The sequence below is a fragment of the Uloborus diversus genome, chromosome 10 (assembly GCF_026930045.1).
Source record: "Uloborus diversus isolate 005 chromosome 10, Udiv.v.3.1, whole genome shotgun sequence".
In the NCBI taxonomy this organism is placed as follows: domain Eukaryota; kingdom Metazoa; phylum Arthropoda; class Arachnida; order Araneae; family Uloboridae; genus Uloborus; species Uloborus diversus.
This window is the reverse complement of record NC_072740.1, coordinates 135,019,473-135,039,884: the sequence shown is the minus strand read 5'-3', so window position 1 is coordinate 135,039,884 and position 20,412 is coordinate 135,019,473. Positions and strand designations below refer to the sequence as shown.

Here is a 20,412-nt window from a genome sequence, read left to right as displayed (position 1 = left end):
GAATGAAGTCTTCTATGTGTGCTGGGCCTGAATCACAAGAAATACAAATTTTTACAGAGATGGGATTTTCAAGACGACATATCGAACTAGCTTTTAGTAAGTATATAATTTACATGAAACTGACTGCAATTAGTATTTTCTGTACCTACTTGTTTTATTTATTTACATGAATTGTGTAGTTAATAAAATCCTAGGTATCTGAAATTACAGTAGGGGAGTGTTGTACCTTGATACATTTTTCTTATTTTAATTTTTATTGTCAATAATTCAAACAAATTTAAAATCTAAAAGCCACATTAAAATACCCTAACATATTGCTCTGCAATACATTTTTTTAATTCAGATATTTTGAAAATAAAATATATCCTGCCATTTCAAGTAAGAATTCAAACTGCCCCAAGATACAACATCCTATTGTTCCTTGGGATACATCCTGTTGTACCATGGGAAACTCTTTATGATTCTGGAAGTAGCCGTATACCTAAACCAATTTTGTACCAAAAAACAGTAAAAAATATGTCAGTATATATGTTCATGGTAATGAACTAAATCAAGAATTAATGAATTATTTTCTAACATGTGTTTATCATCAGATTAGAATTTTTTTTCATGATCCTAAACTTATCTTAATTATTAAGAACCATGCATATGTTTTACCTGGGGATGTGTCCTAAGACACAATATGTTTGACTGTCCTAAGGTACTATCATAACGTGTTTTAAGAAAAACCAAAATGGTCGTTAATCTAGATGCACTTTTAGTATTTTCTCATAAACAAAATATTTATAGTGCTTCTCTTTTATAGCAAAATAAAATTCAGTTGGTTAGTTTTAGAAATACAAAGAGAGAAAATGAAATAAAAATGAATAAAATATTTACTCTGGAGTCATGAAATTTTCTTTCTCTCACAAAATCATCAATTTAACTCTTTTGATGCTGATTGTTACTGTGGCACTATTTTGTAGTGAAGGTTACTATTAGAGATTACAAAAAAACATGGCTGCTAAAAATAGATTCTTAGAAATTAGCAGTGTCTCAAGGTACAACACTCTCTCCTACATTTAATAAAAGTTCTATTAGTTTTCATATTAGGTTAAATTTAAAGCCCCTTTAAATCATTCGTGTGCTTTCATTGAACGGGAGAATCCCAATAGTCTGGAACACATATGCAAAAATGTTTTAACCTACCTCCCCTCCCCCATAATTTATTCAGCTAGATGTTTATCTCTTTCAATTACTCGTAACAAAAAAAGAAGTAAAGATATAAACGAGCAATTGAGATCTTATAAATCATATGCACAGAGCAGTGATTCACTGTCTGTTTACATTAATAAATCTGTCCTATTGAGAGACCCAAGTAAGAAGCTGACGTACATGAAGGTCAAATACCATGTGGCACAAATATGATAAAAGTTATAGCCATTTGGCCCCATCTGTTATCATTTAAATTTTCAATTCAGTCGTTTCATGTCAAGAAAGCATATACAGTGGCTCCCAAAAGTCTTCGTACACCTGCGACTTTCAACGAAATAGGCCCCAATCCATTGGTTAGAATTAATATTTCGGAATAGGTATTTAATTATAAGATCTATGATTAATTTTTAACAAAACTACATGAAAAGTTTTTAAAAAATATTAAAACTTAATTTTTAAAAAATCAAAAACCAAAAAGTGCCGGAAATTCTATGTCACAAAAGTCTTCGTACACTTTATAAAATGTCTATTTATTATTGAATAACCTAACTTTTGATTAAGTTATTAATTAGTAGAATATCATACAATATTCATAACACCTTTTAAACGTCTGGGAATAGATTTCATTCTTTTTCTTTAATTTTTTTTGAGTAATTTCTGAGTAAGTGTTCTACCATACTTCGAGTCTTACTGTTTCTAGCTCTATTTTCGTTTTAAAGCCGTATTTTCGTAATCTAGCCTATAGATATCTCTAAATACATTACATTAAGTTCAAATATGGAGATTGAGGGTTTTTTTTCTGAATTTTAGGACGATTTTTGAGGCACTAAACGCAAACGTTGAAAACCGAGTGCTTCATATCGTTATCTTGATAAAAAACAAAGTTGTTTCCAATAACCAAATTTTTGGTTAAGAGTTCAAAATTGGTTTTTAAAATATTTAAAGGAACAGTATGATTCAGTATTTCATCAAAAAATTCCAAACTACCAAGTCCTGATGCTGTTATGCACCCTCACACTAGAACACCTCCACCGTCGTGATTAACTGATTCAACTAAGTTCTTAAGATTAATTTCCTAATTTTTTCTTTTACTTACAATTATGCAACAATTTAACCAAAAATGTTAAATTCATTTTTATCTGTAAACAAGACGTAACTCTAAAATGTTTTTAGCTTATTTATCCTCGATTTTGCGACGAAAAGCGTAAGCTTTGTGTTTTTCGTGCGAACAAGAAAATTTCTGCGGGAAGAGGCCCCATTTAATCCAGCTAATCAGAGAACTTGGCGAAAAATTTCAGGTGAAAATTAAATGTAAAATATTTAATTTAACTCTGTAAAAACTTTTACAGCACTCAAATGTGTATTTTTTATAATTTTTTTAACTTTAAATCTCTGATCATGTTTTGTCAACTTTGCCGGTTGACCTTCTCTTACCTTGTTTTCGATCCGATTCCTTTGTTTAAAGCATTTTATCAAGCAATCTACTATACAAACAAATAAATTAACTAATTTAGAGTCATTTCAAACCAATTTACCGCAACTGCGGGAAACAAATTCGAATTTTGAATGGTGTTTGCGTTTTTTCACGAATACCAGCGATTTTGTAGCAATAAGCACAATATTAAGAAATAAATAAACAAAAAATTAAAGCCAAATGACTTATAAGGGTCAAAACAATGCAAAAATAATAATAAAACGGCATATGATAATTTTAATCATGAATTTATTCGAAAATATTTGAGTGTACGATGACTTTTGTGGCGTGTTATTTCTCTGTCTCTTCGGTTTCTGACCTATTTCAAAAAAGTAGATCCGTTAATATTTTGAAAAAACCAATGGGTTGTATTTAGAACGACATAGGAATGATGTGAAAAAATATTGGACTCCGTATTCGAATTCAGTTTCGAGTTATTTTGGTTTTACTAAAAAATTTCAAAGTGTACAAACACTTTTGGGAGCCACTGTATGTGATGTTGGGACGTCAGTGTTGATCAGAGGGCGTAACAGGGAAGTGCTGCTGAGCTGAAAAGACAGGATTTGTTGCATCGCACCCGTGAGACACTGAGTGCGAACGGGTTAAGTGAAGCCACGTGTCTCCAAACCCCAGACCAGCCAAAGACATAAGTGAATAGCTTTTTTTGATATCTAAATGAACAACAACAAAAAAAAATCTATGTTTTTCCTGTTATTTAGAGAATTTTAAAATATTTTGAAATTTTGTATCCGTTTTAGCCCATGAGACTCAATTTAATATGAGGTGTAGTCCTCAGGTGAAAAAAAGGTTTGGCACCACTGGTCTAAACTGACATACAAGATTATTGAATTAAAACACCAACACAAATAAGCATTAATTATCAAGAAAAGTGCACCATTTCTTGATAATTTTTGGTATATTTACATAGGTATTTTAATTCAATTTCATTTTAGCACAAAGAGTATTTGATAATTTTTCCCATGTCACATGAAAACCTGTCTTTCTTCAAAGGGAATTTTGTCCCCATGCTCTATTTTAATCATCAATGGTTGTGAGTTTTTTGTTTCATTATCTGCTTGTGACATTGAAAGACAGCTCAACACATAGTGAATAATGCTTTTTACTTATTCTGTATGGAATAAAAAATCCTTTATGTTTTTGATGCATGGCTAGTTGTTATAATTGAAGAAACTTCGAGCTTAAATAAAATCTTTTTCAGATTCACTGGATCCATGTGCAGATCTATCTACTAAATTAGATGCAGTGGTCAGCTGGCTTATAGAGCATGGAAATCAAAATCTTGATTTATCAGATGATGAAACTGATGTATTAAAATGTGTAAGTTTTGTAATTTTATCTTTAATAAATATTTTTGGTTGATTACTTTTTTTTTCTTTTTCAACTTCATCTCACTGTTCATCCTTAACCCTTTCCGGCACGGTGGTCACAAAAAGGGACACCAATTTTAAAAATTTCTTTTAAAAAAAGTTTTTTTTTTTAAACTCCAAAAATCGCTGCATTTGTTGCTTTTATTTCTCTTTAATGCACAAAGATGGCAGCACTCTTAAATATGACTCTTTTTGTTGGCTTAATTTCTTGTTTAAAATACCTCGATTTTCAAGCTCAAATACAATATTTTTTTCAAGATTTTAAAATTTACCCCATAAACTAAATTAGTCAACCATTTTCCCTCAGGAATCCTGAGCTAATCAATCATAATCTTGCAAAAGATTAGAGTTCATTTTTGAATGCATAAACAAAACTTCTTTCCAGGTGTCCCCAAATGTGGACACCGCCCGTCTAGAGCATTGATCTCACTGTTGTGGGTGAAAGATGTAATTTGATACATTTCAGAAAAGGGGGACCAAAAGAATAGTTTACAATGGGCTTTTGTTTATTTATTTTGGGTTCTTGACCCAGAACAGGTAAATTTGAAGGTCCATGACTGCACACATTTGAGATCTGCTTTTCCTACCAGACAGTTGTATACTTTTTTTATTATCAGCTTTGATATTATTTTTTCTGTAAATGGTATTATACAGTCGTATTTTTTCATTTAATATTTTATAGCACAAAGGGAATGCACATAAAGCAAGAACAATGTGCCAAAAATATTTTTAACATTTTAAATTGTTATTTAGATAATTTTATATACTCTATATGAACTTTCTTGAATTTTACTTCATCTTTATCTTGGAATTTTTATAGTAAAAATATTGATTTTTGTGTTCTAAATATTCTTAATGGCATAAATTATTGAAATAATTAGTAAAAATGCTTAAGAGCTTAAAATATTTGAAATTACTCCAATTGTCATACGAGGTAAGCATAACCACTTCAGAAAACAATTTCTGCTCTAGGAGGGCGGTGGTCACAAACGGGGACACCACCCCCAGTTGGACGGGGTGAATTAAAAAAAATTTTGACTCTATGTCCAGATAACCAATTTATCCCATCCATTGTGTTTTTTTATTATATTTCTAAAATTTTAATGACCCGCGCCTGTAAGGGTTAAATTGTGCATGTGAAAGTGTTATCTATTTAACAATAACTGCCCATTTGATATATTAATAATATTTCTAATGCTTTTTCTCAAGTTTCATGGATCTTTGGAACCATCATATGTCATTTCATATGAATCATTTTATTTCATGCATCATTTATTTTCTAATTTTGTTCTGAATTTTTTTTTTTTTTTTCAGGATAACAATTATCAAACAAGAAGTGATTTTACTAGCAGCTATGAGTATACAAATTATGTTTTTGATAACATTCGTGTTGGAAGTTGCGTTCGCTGTTGGACCCCGTATGAAGATCTGCAAGAAGGAGACATAGGGAAAGTTGTCGGCGTAAGTATTGGGTTTGTTACAAATATTGTTGTCATGTCAGCTGAACATTCACATAATTTACTTTTATAAATACTGTCAGTGCTCTGTTTTCCTTTTCTCCATTTCAGCAACTGATTTTTTTAAACTAGATAACTGAAAAAATATTACAAAAGTTATTAACTTCGGCACTTACTTATCTTCACATACGGAGTGAAGAACATCTTGCTGTCATTATAAATAAGACAGTTACCTTTGTGTGATAATTTACAAGCGAAAACACCATTTAAATTGCACATACAGCAATTAAAAATGCTAGCATGTACCTTAGGGCTACAGGGAGTCTTTTTTTCATTCAAGTGAATTAGTAAATAAGAAAAAATAATAGTAAATGTGGTGATGGATGAAAAGACATCCAACAAACGATGTGGAACAGTTAAGTTTAAATAGTAAATGTCAAGAAACAAACAACCAATGGGAAAATGAGAGGTCTAGATCAAAAGAACCAATAAGAACACAAACCATGTTAAGATCTGAAGCTTTCTACATAATGGGGCAATTGGTATATTGCATTGCTTTAGCCCTGGCTAACGGGTTATAGGTTACAGTTTATTACTTAAGCTTTTACCTTTTGAGCTGAAACCCACCATTACTTGTGTTCTCTGTCTCGTGTGTTAAATTAACTTTAGCTACTGATTTGAAGGCCAGTATCTTAACTTCAAAGTGAAAACATCTGCCTTCAGCTCGGTTATTAACTATTTCAGACTGATGAGTTCATAACAAGGATGAAACTACAGTCTTTTTTTTTTTTTTTTGTCGTGTCCATTGACAATTAAATGGCTCCGTGTGTCTTCAAGACTGCGCCCGCTAGCTGCAACGCATCTGTGCTGTAGAGGACCTCTCGAAGTTCTGAAGTCAGTGGCACCATACCCAGCTGCAGAACATGTGGGATAAGGGCCAGGCACTCAAGAATGTGATCCGGAGTCAGTTGGGCATCGGTGCAGTTCTTGCAGGGGATATAAGTTCTCATTTTGTCGGGAAGAATTTTCATCCCTTTATAGTGGTTTGTTCTTAACCTTTAGGCTACGGCAACTATACAATTATCTTTTCCCTCTCCCTACGGCTCAAAGCTTTCTTAGTTCCTTCCCCCCCCCCCGAATAGGACAGCATAAAGGGGACGATGTCCACTTCCACCGCTGAGCTCTCCGCAATACAGGGTTACTATAGTAGGACACTATACTTGGCTAGTCATCACTTATTCAATGGTTTGAAATAATTTTTTTCCCTCCTTGTTCCTTATGGGGTTCTCTAGGTTTAGATTTTCTGTAAGTATATTTGGTTCAGTTTTAAAATTGAAATCACTGAAATAACGCTTCTCATCTAACCTAAGGCTAACGACAACCAAATAATAAATATCAAACTCTATTTGTGTGGTAGACCACTGGATTCAATAAATGCCAGATGTCCTTATCTATGCGCTAAAATGCGGAGGTAAATAGCGTTCAACTGAGACCAAAGCCATTGTAAATACAATGTAGAATACCTTAGATTCAAGGGAGGCAACTTTGCTTTTCAGCTTGGCTATTCAGAAAAATGATGACACTAATACGTGTGTCCAAGAAAGAATCCACAATAATAGCGAACAATTCCTTGCCTTGCTTTTCTGAGCAGGTGCAAGCGGAATATGCTTGAACACCGTATTCATTTACATAAAGAACGTTAGCGCTTATCTATCTTTTAGAGCATGCAAGGCACCCTTTTTTGTATATGAAGCTGGCGTTTCAAAGTCAATCACTGTCGAGTGAGATAATATGGAGAGACAGCCTTCAAATCCCCTGATATCCCCATTCACTCTTTCTTCTAATTGTGGTTGAAATACCTCTAGTAATTGTTGAAGGATTAAGTTCCGCTCCCTTCACAATGCACAAAAAAAATATCTGGGCAAATTTGTTTTAGATTCCAAGTCTTTCCTCTTTTCAACATTTCCTATTTATGTACTATCTTTATAATACATTTTCACTACCCAGTACGTTGTTATTTGTGAGTAAGAGAAGATAAGTAAAAAAAAAATATGCATGAGTAAACAGAAAACCAACCTCTTTCTTCCATTTTTTACTGGCATAAACAGTTCCAAATGTAAGAATTAATTAACAGAAAAAAAAATAAACAGACATTAGACTCTCGTTGAAAACTGAGTAAGATATATCAGGTGCTCTTATAAATCTTTTCATTTAACCTCTTTTTTTTTTGCGCAAGGAAGAAAGAGGAGCAACCGACTTTGACTTAAAAATTAACATTTTAAGCCCCTTAAATACAAACAGGGGGAAAACTGAATGCACAAATTTATACTTTATTAACTGCTTTATAAGGCCATAACATTTAAGAATTCCTAAGTTGAACCATAAAATTAAAAAATTCATCAAAAAAAAAATCCTCGTAAACGTGCCCTGGTGTACCATACTTATTTTGTTTCATTCAGCATATCCTTAGTCCTTTTGACTTTCTACTGAAATAATATTCGCTATAGACAAAATATCAAGGAAATACATTTATATTTTCTAAAATATCAAAATTAAGTTTTTATGCTTTTCACTCAATAAGTGATCATTTAGATAGATTTTGAGGCATAGCGAAGGGGGGGGGGGGGTAAAAACACCCCTCAGAGCCCTTGATTTTAACATTCTTGCCATCCCTAGTGCAATAACTTTTACATATGAAAAGGCTCGTTTTGAACAGAAAACCCCCTCCAGAAGATAATTCTGGCTGTGCTAGTGACTCTTTTTATAAAAAAAAAAAAAAAAAAAATGAGCATTTAGTCTAACTTTCAATTTTCAAACCAAAAGATTCACGACACAGATTCTTAATCGAACCTCTCTTTCAAATTTATTGATTTTAGAATGTTTTCCATGTTTTGTTGAAACGGTATTACAAATAATTTTCAGTTAAAATGTAAATAAAGAAATAAATGAAACGTGGCAAATCGCAAATTGATAAGTTGTTTCTTATTCAGCATGATATTCATTTTCAAAAAGTTAGCAAAATAAGATATGCTTTTCAAGTGTTTAATTATTTTTATAAAACCATAACAAAAGAAATATTTTGGAGAATGATGTTTCTTGCGCTCTGCTCCCTAAATATGTACACTGCTTAAACTAAATAGGTGTTTTGTACTCAGTAAAATATGCTGTTATTAATTATAGGAAGCCTTACTATTGGATTATTAAACAGAAAAAGGCTATCAAAAATTTTTCTTTCCTTCAAGTATTTTACTTCTGCTTAAATTTCTCCCCTCTTTTTCGAAACTTCGCCACACATTCCTTCACTGGGAACAAAACTATGCCAAACGCCTCTGATTGACAGACCCCCAAAAGGGGTGTAGTGCGTTTCATTCATTTTCTCCCTGCGTAGGCGTGTGTGAAAGGATTATCAACTGCGGGAAGTAACTGGAGGGGGAAGGGAAGGACTGGTACAGACGTTGTACCACAGCCGTAGGAAGAGAGCACTTTTTGTCGGTACTGCATATGTACCGCCGTTGGCTAAAGGTTAATCTTGCAATTGTAGATGTTAGGATTCTGGGGCAATCAAAGTCGGTGATGAGGGGCTTCTTAAAGGTATGTGGCAGAAGTCTATGTTTTGCGACAGCATTTGAGTCTGCTAGCGTGATGGTGGTGCAAGGTTCGCTAATGTTTCTGCCTTCTTTTGCTAGGGAATCCACACACTCATTCCCTTCAATATTCACGTGTGCCGGTATCCATTGCAGCATGCAGGATTTTCCATTGCCGTGCAAGTCTTCGAGTAGGGCATTTATGGCAGAGGTGATGTTGGTTGCTCCGTTTTTGATTGCTTCTAAGGCCGCTTTTGAGTCAGAGAAGATTGCTAATCCATCAGTTGGGACTGAGATCTCTTGATTGGTCATGTAAAAGGTGAGTGCCTCCTTAATCGCAAGAAGTTCGCTGGTGAAGTTAGAAGCAATTATGCCTGTGTTGATTTTATGTGTATATTTATCTCCATTTGGAAGGAGGAAGAGAATGCCAGCACCTCCTTTGTTGAGGGGTGTGTCAGATGAGCCGTCCGTATAGACAGTCACAAAGTTACCCTGGGAGAACTTTTCAATCGTCTCAAGGCCTTTTTGTCTGAGTGTTTGTGGGTCTTCTTTTTTCGAGCATGGCTGTAGGAGGTTCAAATTAATCTTTGTTTCCTTTGGTGGCTTTCTGGGAAATAGAGGCTCTTGCAAAAAGTTCAAGGTGGAATGCTCTAACTTTATTTGCCTCCTGATGGCTCCATCAAGTTGGAGCGTTGATGATTTTTTAAGCCTTTTCCTGTCTTTCCATTTGTTGAACACTCTGGTGGAGATATGGTCTTTATTGTAGCAATGTAGTTTGTTGGTGAACTTAATGGTGGTAAGATTGCGCCTACACTCCAGAGGAGGCAGACCACATTCCTGTTCAGCTTTTTCGTTATTAGTGGAAGAGACTGCGCCAATAATAATTTTTGATGCTCGGTGTTGTATTGAATCTAATTTAAGTTTGGAAGTGGCGGATGCCGGACACCAGATTGGGGCAGCATATTCAAGTACTGGTCTAATAATAGAGCAATAAGCACTTTTTAGGGTTTTAGGTCTTGATCCCCATGTAGTTCCGCAGAGTTTTTTAAGTATGTTTAATTTTCCAAGCGCTTTGTTGGAAGTTTGTTCAATGTGCTTTGAAAAGCGAAGCTCAGGGTCTAAGGTTACTCCGAGATAGGTAGGGAAGAAAATCCTTTCGATGTTGGAGTCTTCAATTTTAATATTTGCATTAAAAGTACCTCTATGTCGTCTGTCAGTAGAGAAAATGCAAAAGTTTGTCTTGTCAGCATTTATGGTCAACTTGAGCTCTTTTGCCCATGCGGCAATGCCCCTCAGAGATTTGTTCAGAGCCTCCTCTGATGCTGCAATGTCTGCGTGAGTATGCCATAAAGCGACATCGTCTGCGTAGCATGCGATTTTCGTGTCTAGATGAATGTGAGGGTGAATGGTGTTCATATATGTAAGAAAAAGAAGAGGACTGAGAACTGAACCCTGAGGTACTCCAGCCCACAGTCTACGTGACTCAGAGAGCACACCATTGAACTTAACAGAGAATCTCCTGCCTATGAGAAAGTCATTAATCCAGAGGAGTGCATTTCCCTTGATTCCAGAACTGTGGATAATGTCTACCAGTTTTTGACGCCAAACTCGGTCAAAAGCTGAAGAGAGGTCTAAAAACACTGCGACAGTTTTCAAATGAGGCTTTTCTTGGAAACCATTGATTATTGTTTGACTCAGGTAGAACAACTGGTCCACAGTGCTATGATTGGCACGATAGGCTGTTTGATAGAAATGAAGAATATTGTGCTCCGTGAGATAATTCATAAGACGGCAGTGGATTACACGCTCCATAAGCTTACAGAGAATGCATGTCAGGGATATAGGTCTATAACCTTTGCAATTGGAAGCATCCTTTCCCGCCTTGAGGATAGGTATGATGATAGAGCTCTTCCAAATCTTGGGCAATTTGCCACTGCGCCAGGAGGTATTAAAAATGTTCAGTAAGTACCTTTTGGCAATTTCTCCAAAGTGTACAATCATCTGACCAAAGATAACACCAGGCCCTGGAGATTTCGTTTGATTAAGGCGCTGAATAGCATATTCCAGTTCATCGAGGGCAAGATCAGATGTGAAAATTTCCTCTGCACAAAAACCCTTGTTATTCTCAATGATTGATTTATATTTCTGGTACTGTAACCTGTCCTCTACTGTGAACTTAAGTTTGCTTGTGACTTCATACTGTTTTGCAAGCATATTTGCTGCTTCCTTGTTTGTTCTTGCATTAACTCCGTCCATTGAGATAACGTTTGACTGAGGTTTCTTGGACATTGGGATGCTAGAGTTATTTAGGACCTTTAATAGTTTCCAGTATTGTGATGTTCCTTTTGTGGGGTCCAGTTTGCTGCATAGTTCAGCCCACTTTTCTTTTTTGCTCTCAGAGATCATTTCCTCTATCCTGTGGCTGACTTCAATAAATTTTCTTCTAAGTTGTTCGTTATTGTCCCTCTGGAGCTTTTGACTAGTGGCATCTCTCTCATGGATCAGGTCTTCTATGTTGTAATCCTTCCAAAACGGGACCCAGTTGTCTCGTCGTTTTCCTCTGGGAATATGGTGTTTAGCTGCTTTTTGGATATAGCTGGTGAAAAGATGGAGTAGTTGCTCAAGATCTTTGTGTTCCGGCGAGGCGGAGCAGAGGTTCTCTAATTCTTGTGTAAATCCGTGCCAGTTCGCTTTGCGGAAGTTCCACGAGCGCTTAACCTGTGCAGGACATTCCTGTTCAATTGATAGGGTAGTGAGAACCGGATAGTGATCGCTAATAGCGGAGTCAAGTACTCTCCAGTGGGTTTTATCTGCAGAGTCATAGCTTATAGCAGTGATGTCAAGAGCCGATGCTGTGCCATTTGTTTTAGAGACGTAAGTGTTTTCTCCTGTGTTGAGAAAAGTCAAGTTGAGATCATCTGCGAGATCTTCCACTTGATCTCCCTTGAGATCAAGAACTTTGCTGCCCCAGGTAGGGCTTTTTGCGTTAAAGTCTCCTAGAATGATTTTGATCTCAGATGATGTTGAAGCGAGGTCTTGAAGAGGACTTGTATCAATGGTTAAATTATCAGGATGGTACACATTCACCACCGTAATAGTGTGTTTGGGAAAAAAGATGTTGATAGCTTGAGCTTCAGTGCTGCTGTCTGTGTTTGAGGTTGGAAGGACCGTATATTTAATTTCAGGTGTTTTTACTAATAAAGCAATTCCACCTCCAGTACTACAGTTTCTATCTTTCCTGATAGTAGTATACCCTTTAATGTTAAAGCATAATTTGGGGTTTAGCTTTGTTTCTTGCAAGCAAGCAACATGGATGTTGTTTGTGTGCAGGATATCTGAAAGTTCGGCACATTTTCTCTGGGTGCCATTGATATTTAGTTGTAGAAAGTTCACTGTCCCCGTAACATATTTCTCGACGCAACCCCGGACTGCAGGTAGCGACGCGTCGGCTGCCCCGGACGCGGTAGCTTGGAGACTAGAAATCAAAATTGCACTATCCATGGAAAGGAGGGTTGCCAGAGCCTCGAAAGGTTGGACTTCTACCTGTTGGTCCGCGGATGGTATTTTATTCCCCTTCTACCACCAGTGGAGACCACTGAAGGCATTCCCCTATCCGCCACCCGGGGACGCGCTCTCTAGGGGTTACAGGCTCCCCCGAGAGAACTACAGTCTTTGGATGTCATAAGTGAGCTGTTGGTATATTGCATGTATCTCTGCCTTAATCATGGCTTAAAGGCAGTAACTTACTGCTTATTTCTTAAGCTTTTACCTTTATTTTACGAGTTGACTCACACCACTGTTTGGACACTTTCACTGGTGTTCTAAATTAGTGTTAGCTATCAGTTTGAAGGTAGTATCAGCTTCACTGAGAGGTCATCATCTTCAGTTGAGCTTAGTGGGCGGTCGGTCGAGTCAATCAAAGGTCAGTTGAACTTTTGAAATTAGCGGGCGATCGGTTGAACCAATCAATGGTCAGTTGAGCTTAGTGATCTGTCAGTTGAGCCAGTCAAAGTTCGGATCAGCTTAGTGGGCGGGGAGTTGAGGCTCCAGCTAGTATTTTAGACTAAATCCTTAGACTATTCCAGACAAATGAGTTCATAACAATGGCAAAACTAGTCTGGATATCATGACCAGGCTGTTGTATATTTCATGTAGTTATGTTTTTGCCCTGGTTTAAAGGTGGTTATTTACTGCTTACAACTAGAGATAGTTTATTTTAACCTTGATGTCAAGGCTATCCAAATATATGCAGTTATGATATGTATTTTGTACTCTTAGCTCAGCTACTTCTTCTCCTTGTGAATACACCTGGTTTGTAATCTGTGACAAAATATCTTTTAATAATGTGTTTATAATGGACCACTGAGTTTGCTATTTGAGAAGAGATGCAAACAATAAGAGATCTTGGTGGGAAACTTGATACTATTATCTGGATTGTGATGTTGGCTTTAATATCTCAAGATTTTGAAATTTATCATAGCAGAAAAAATTGCTAGTATACATTAATATTATGTGTAAGTTTAATAAACTTTGTTTTAATATTTAAAACAAGTATTTTTTACTTTTCATTCCTTACTGTAATGTTAAAATTTCACTAACCCCGAATAATGTATAAATTTTAAAAATCCAATTTGTTCAAATAAATCATGATTTTTTTTTACTCTAACATAATTATAAGTATTTTTTGTTGTACTTATTGCTTTCTATGGAGTGTTTGTGTACTAAAACTAGAACTAAAACATACTTTTTATTTTCAAAAATCAGCTTTAAAATAAAATGCAATCTTTTGTATTTTTTCGAGTTTTCAGTATGAGACATGTAACTCTTTTTAACTATTCCTTCTCATATTTTTAGTTTGCACATGACTCGCAAAGTGTAGTTGCTCTGGTTGAATGGCAGCGTATTGGAAGGAGATATCAAATGAAGTATTTGCAGTTAGAATTAATTTTTCCTCCAGCACAATATGAACATAGCACGTTTTCTCAATGCTCATTTGAAGTTGGTGATAAAGTTCATGTCAAAATTTCAGTGAAAAGACCATTTTATAAATGGGGTAGAATATCACACGATTCAGTTGGAATTATTAGAGGTTTGTTTTTTTCTTTTTCAAATTTTGCTCAGTATGTCCGGTCAACTCTCCATAACCCCAAGCTTTGTTACTGGAATATTTTACTGTCTCAAAGTTTTCATTTTGTCCAAAATTCTTGAGAATGATGGAAACTTCTTATAACTTGAGGGTTTTAGCTGATCCCTTGCGGCTTTGAGTTATCGATAGTTGACTGTAACATGATCTGTTTTTGTCATTGGTAAGCATTTGTGTCTGTCAGTGTTATTAAAATAATTGAGAGTTACCTGAAGTTTTGATCTTATTGCTCTATGTTTAAAATTTCCATAATTGATCAATTTTTTCATTATTTTTCATGTTAAAACTATTTAAGTTTAAAACATCCATTTTAAACAAAATTCTTAAATGTCTCTAATGATGTTTTATGAATAAATTACTATAAAACTTCTATGTATTCTCTCTCTCTCTCTTTTTGTGACTTTGTTGTAGAAAATTACATCAATTTGACTATCGTTTTCCTCGAAAATGGAAACAAAGTTGATTAATACTTTCAATATGCAGATACAATCTGCCATTCTAGTCCAGTGGATTTCTTGAGGCATAATCAATTTGTAGCCCCCAGTTTCTTTGTCTGACAAAAGTTCTGAAATAGGTTCAATTGGGGTGAAGAAGACAATTGTTTAAACTTGATACTAAAACAATCTGAACTGATGAATCCATTCAGTTTACTCTTAAAATTAGGATAAATTCTCTAAATCTTTATACATAAAGTGCCAATCTCTGTCCGGATGTCCGGGGTAAACTTCAAAACTACTGGAGGGATTTTAACCATTTTTTCACCATAGATAGCTACATAATCGGGGGAACAATTTAGGCTATAATTTATCACTAAAAAACTTAGTCTATGAAGGTCATGATTGAAAACAGTAAATGTCATGTAATTTCCACATCAAATGATTAAAGATTAAACCCATTGTTTCGAAAATTCGTTGCCTGACAACAGCAATATTTAAAGTAATCATAATGTAAATTTTGAAACAAGGCCTCTATGGAGCAAGCATGACATTGATTTCTTAGGAATTGCATCCTCATCTTTATACATAAAGTGCCAATCTCTGTCCGGATGTCCGGGGTAAACTTCAAAACTACTGGAGGGATTTTAACCATTTTTTCACCATAGATAGCTACATAATCGGGGAACAACTTAGGTTATAATTTATCACTAAAAAACTTATTCTAAGAAGGTCGTGATTGAAAACAGTAAATGTCATGTAATTTCCACATCAAATGATTAAAGATTAAACCCATTGTTTCGAAAATTCGTTGCCTAACAACAGCAATAATAAAAGTAATTACAATGTAAATTTTGAATCAAGGCTATGGTTAATCTCTGACCGAATGTCTGGGGTAAACTTCAAAACTACTGGACGGATTTTAACCATTTTTTCAACATAGATAGATAAATTATGAGGGAGCAACTTAGGCTGTAATTTATTCCTTAAAAACGTATTTGTAAAAAGTTGTGGTGGAAAACAGTACATTTCATATCATTTCCCTATTAAATAATTAAATTCGCAACTCCAATAAATTATAGGGGGCGCAGCAGCCACTGTCTAATGGAGGATGAAAAAAGGTGAAACAAACAAATGCCATAACTTATAACTTGCTTTGAGGTTTAGTGAATGACAGTACTTTTTCATCGTATTTGTGCGAAGCTTTCTTTTTTATTCTTCTGAAATTACATTACACCACAAACTGCTTGAAGCCGGAAATTTACCCCAAAGAAAACTCGTGGAATGGAATGTTTTACCTTTTTCTTTAGTATTGGTAATCACCGCAAGGTAGCGTATTCGAGCTTTGAAGTTGCGAATATAAAACCCATTGTTACAAAAATTCGTTGCCTAATAACAGCAATAATAAAATTAATCATAATGAAATTTTTGAATCAAGGCTTCTCCGGAGCAGACATGAGTTTAAAATCGTTTAAACATTTAGAAACTCTACTTTTTGCATCCTTAAAGAAACACAGTAGAGAGGTTTTTTTTTCTTTTGAGTGTGTACTATTTAATTAAAGTGCACGGTTTTTTCAGTGATCTTTGTTTTTGTTAGTTCATATTTTGGAAATTCTTCAAATTTTTATATGTTTAAATTCGTGCTTTCGTTTCTAAATGAATATTCATTCGTTCTTTATACTTATTGCTATTTTACTTTAATGGGTAAGGAAGAAGCTCGATTTTTAATCACTTTAAAGTGATATGTCTTGAGTTCCTAACATTTATTTCTGACCCAGGCAACGCCGGGTATTTTCGCTAGTATTCAATAAAGTTTTAAGATTTTTAAATATGTTATAATGTTTAGATAAGATGTGATTTTGTTTTGTGCTTTGCTTAAAGACGAGGTCTCCATCATCATGTACGTTTTTAGTGTAAAGTAATGTATTGAACAATTACTTTTCTTACATATATTAGTCATGGTGTTAAGACTAAAAGTAACCACTTTTCAAATTTGTAAATCTATTACATGAAATAATGTATTCATACTTATCTTGTCCTAAGTTTAGTCCTAATATTTTCATTAAAATTATAATGTATCATTTGTGTCCTAGTTATTTCTTCTCACCCTGTATGTATATACAGGGTGTTCCATTTTAAACTGCAAGACCTTTATTTTTGCAACCGTTAGTCCTAGATGTATACTTCCAGTTGCAAAAATGCTCAAAAACAGATGCAGAGTTAAGATATTGAAAGTTTGGAGTAAAAATAAAATTTGACTTTTTATATAAGCCCGAATAAGAAGTTAAATTTTGTATTTTTTGACTAATTTTTATTTTTGCTTCAAATTTTCAATATCGTAACTCTGCATCTGTTTTTGAGAACATTTTTGCAGTTGGAAGTATGCATCTAGGAATAACGGTTGCGAAAATAAAGGTGTTGCAGGTTAAAACCAAACACCCTGTTTATGTATTCCAGTTTTTTTTTTTTAATTTAAATATTTAATATGTATAACTCTTCGAAAGCATTAAACTAAATTTTCCTTGAACATCACTGCATAAAGGCGCTCAGAAGACGTTTTATCAACAATGCCATTCAGGCTTGGCAAGGGCTTGAGATAATATTTATTTTATAGCACATCTAGGGATTGAGCAGTGCAGGCAAAGTAATAATGTGACTTAGGATGCACTAAGCACCCTTGCTGTGTGTTTTCCTGTGAAAAATGGTTCCCATAAGCCTTGACATAAGTGCTAACACAGGAGACTGAATCATGTCACCTACATACTGCTTGGCTTGTAATGGTGTCCTGGATCAATATAAGGGATGAATGTGTATAGGTGGTAGCACTTCATAACATCACACCAAATGTGTGCACAATGTGACACTGAAAATAATGACAATATTCGAGTGTTCACCTTAGGTCGCAACACACAATATTGATATGTTCGTAAGTTTTCCTTCACAGGAATGCGAATAAAAATTAATTTGATCCAGACTGGTCCCTGGAGAATTATTCTTTTCAGCAAATTAGTGCCAAAACGGGGTTTAGGTACAATCTGGCATAAATTCATCCATACATATTTTATTCAGGACAAGTATTTTTTTGATCCACTAATATAAAGGAAAAGGATTTGCTTTTGAACATCAATCCTATGTTCATCATGTGTCAACTTGCATCGAAAGCTATCTGTAACATGTTTTAAAATAACTTAAAAGGATTTACACCACTGGCATTCTGCATTTAGGATATGTTTACTGAAAACAAGTCAGGAGTGATATTGTAAAGTAGTTTGCATTCAGCATCTGAAGTGCATAAGAAATTAATAGGTTGATTAGCATTATTTTAGCCAAACTAAAGCTAATAACTGAGTAACGTTGATTGTATTGCTTAAAACTTAGTAAAAATTTTAAATCTTTGTATTGTTTGAGTCTTATAGTTTTTTCATATTTTTGTTTAAACACTAGCTATTAAATCAGAAAGAAAAAAGTTGATCATAGATTTTCCTGCTCAACGAGGTTGGAAAGCATTAACTTCAGAAGTGGAAAAAGTTCCTGAGTCCTACAATGAGAATCTACTGTAAGTTGAATATATTGTATCTACTGTAAGTTCATAGTACAGTCAAATCCCGTTTTGGCGAAGTTCATTACAGCAAAAAAATTTTTTTCAAGAAGACGTTGATTATTAATTCCAAACTCAAATTGCATAAGAGCAATGTCAACATTCATAATATTAGTATATAACAAAATTTTTATAACAAAATGATTTTGCTGGTCCTTTGGACTTCGTTATAGGGAATCAACTGTATATATTTTTCTATTTGAAGAATAAATAGCTTCAGATTTCTAAATAACTAGATTTGTTCTGAATTCTATTCATTTAACTAATGTGTCGGAGGATTTATTGTTTTACTTAAAATTTTCTTGTGACGAATTTAGCAGCATTTCTATCGGAAATTGCTGTAATACACAAGCATTTGTTTTTGCTGTTATTTTAATTTGATGTGTTTTCTGGCTTTATAGATTTGATTAATCTTAATTTGTATGAAATGCTTTATTTGCAACTCCAGTAAACTATAGGGGGCGCTGCAGCTCCTGTCTAATGGCGGATGAAAAAGGTAAAACAAACAAATGCCGCAACTTATAACTTGCTTTGACGCTTAGTGAATGACAGTAATTTTTCATCGTGTTTATGGGAAGCTTTCTTTTCTATTCTTCTGAAATTACATTACACCATAAACTGTCTGAAGCCTGTAATTTACCACAAAGAAAACACACGGGATGAAATGTTTTACCTTTTTCTTTAGTATTGTTGAACAACGCAAGGTAGCGTATTTGAGCTCTGGAGTTACGAGTAGAAGTTTAACTGAAATTAGATAAATTCTATTTATTTTTTTCAGAAATTCAAAACTTTTCAGCTGTGGCAGCAACCCTTAAAATTTGTCTTAATTTAAAGAAAAAATGCTGCAATTTTTTTTTCTAGACTAGATCAAAAGCACAGGGTGCCACATTGAAAATTTAATATTTTTTAAAACCCTCATATAAGGACTATCCTAAAGTATGTAAATATCCCATATATGTAAAAATCAAGGTGATAAGAAAGTAATGTTTGCTTTTTCAAACAATTAAAATTTTCAAAAGTTTATTTTTAATTAACAATGTAATTGTTCTTCCTATCAGCAACCTTTTGCCATGTAATGCATAAATTTTCAATCCTAGATAGAAAGAAGTTAATCAGCTTTTGTGCAAAATATTTGGAGATTGCATTTTGGATATCAGACAAATTTTTGAGTTTTTTCGTGTCATGTAGATTGAAATAAAAAGAAATCAGACGAGGCATTGTCAGGTGAATATGGTGGCTGAAGCAGCCCACCACAGCTCATTAATTTTTTAAGGGTTTGCCTTGAGCAGTGTGGTCTTGCATTATCATGTTTCTGGATCATCCTTTTTTTGGTGATAATAGTGAAAATATTATTGCCACAAATTACACCATCTGATCTCCATCAAAAATCTGTTATCTTTTAGGTATATTAGTGCTTCTCTTGGTGGTGAAACTAACTTTTCGTACCAATGCTGGATGTCCACAGGGTGGTGTTCTCTCACCTATTCTTTGGTATTAAGTTGTTGGTTCTGTGCTGGAAAGCAGCTTTACCTCTGGCCTTTCTTGCATCAGTTACCCTGATGATGATTTTAGTCCTGATATGTGTATGAAATTTCCCTCATATACACTCACACATACATATTGTTATCATTTGCTTGAGTAATGGAAGATTCATGACATTCCTATTAGGTTGTTTGCTGAATTTTGCTTCAGCTACTAGTCGGTTATAAGACTTCTGTTTAGGGACTGGTACAATAGACCTCTGGTCGCTTTGCTTGGTTCGGTTGAGCCCCACTTACTTCCATTTCATTATATCATCTGATTTCCCTTTCTTCCTATTGCTAAAATACTATCTATGAGACAAAAACTTGAAAATTTGGCTTGAATCCAAAATACAATTTCCAGATGTTTTGCTCCAAAAATGAATTATTTTTTATCAATCTGTGACTGAAGGTTTGCATGTTAGATGGCAGAAGGCTGTTGATAACGAGGATAATTACGTCATTGATTTAAAATAAAAACTTTAAAAAATTTATTTGTTTGAAAAAAAAAACAACAGTATTTTCTGGTTCTCCTAAAATGTTGTTTTACTTAGAAATGATGTATAATTTATTTTAAATTTATTGCATTGATGTATTATAAAATCAATTCATTGTACTTT

At 34.3% G+C, this 20,412-nt stretch overlaps 2 protein-coding genes across 2 annotated transcripts in view; both read left to right on the top strand.

The window, feature by feature from the left end:
* Positions 1-59: 59 nt before the first annotated feature.
* Positions 60-19,348, top strand: LOC129231191 (probable E3 ubiquitin-protein ligase HERC2). Its single transcript, XM_054865438.1, has 5 exons — positions 60-96; positions 3,888-4,006; positions 5,371-5,517; positions 13,952-14,095; positions 19,331-19,348. Exons 1-5 carry the CDS (start codon positions 60-62, stop codon positions 19,346-19,348), a joined length of 465 nt encoding a protein of 154 aa, XP_054721413.1.
* The window catches only part of LOC129231584 (E3 ubiquitin-protein ligase HERC2-like), a 153,056-nt gene continuing 150,854 nt past the window's right edge, over positions 18,211-20,412 (top strand). The window contains exon 1 of the mRNA XM_054865941.1: positions 18,211-18,230. The gene's annotated coding sequence lies outside the window, so the exon portion shown is untranslated. The remainder of the gene's footprint in view (positions 18,231-20,412) is intronic.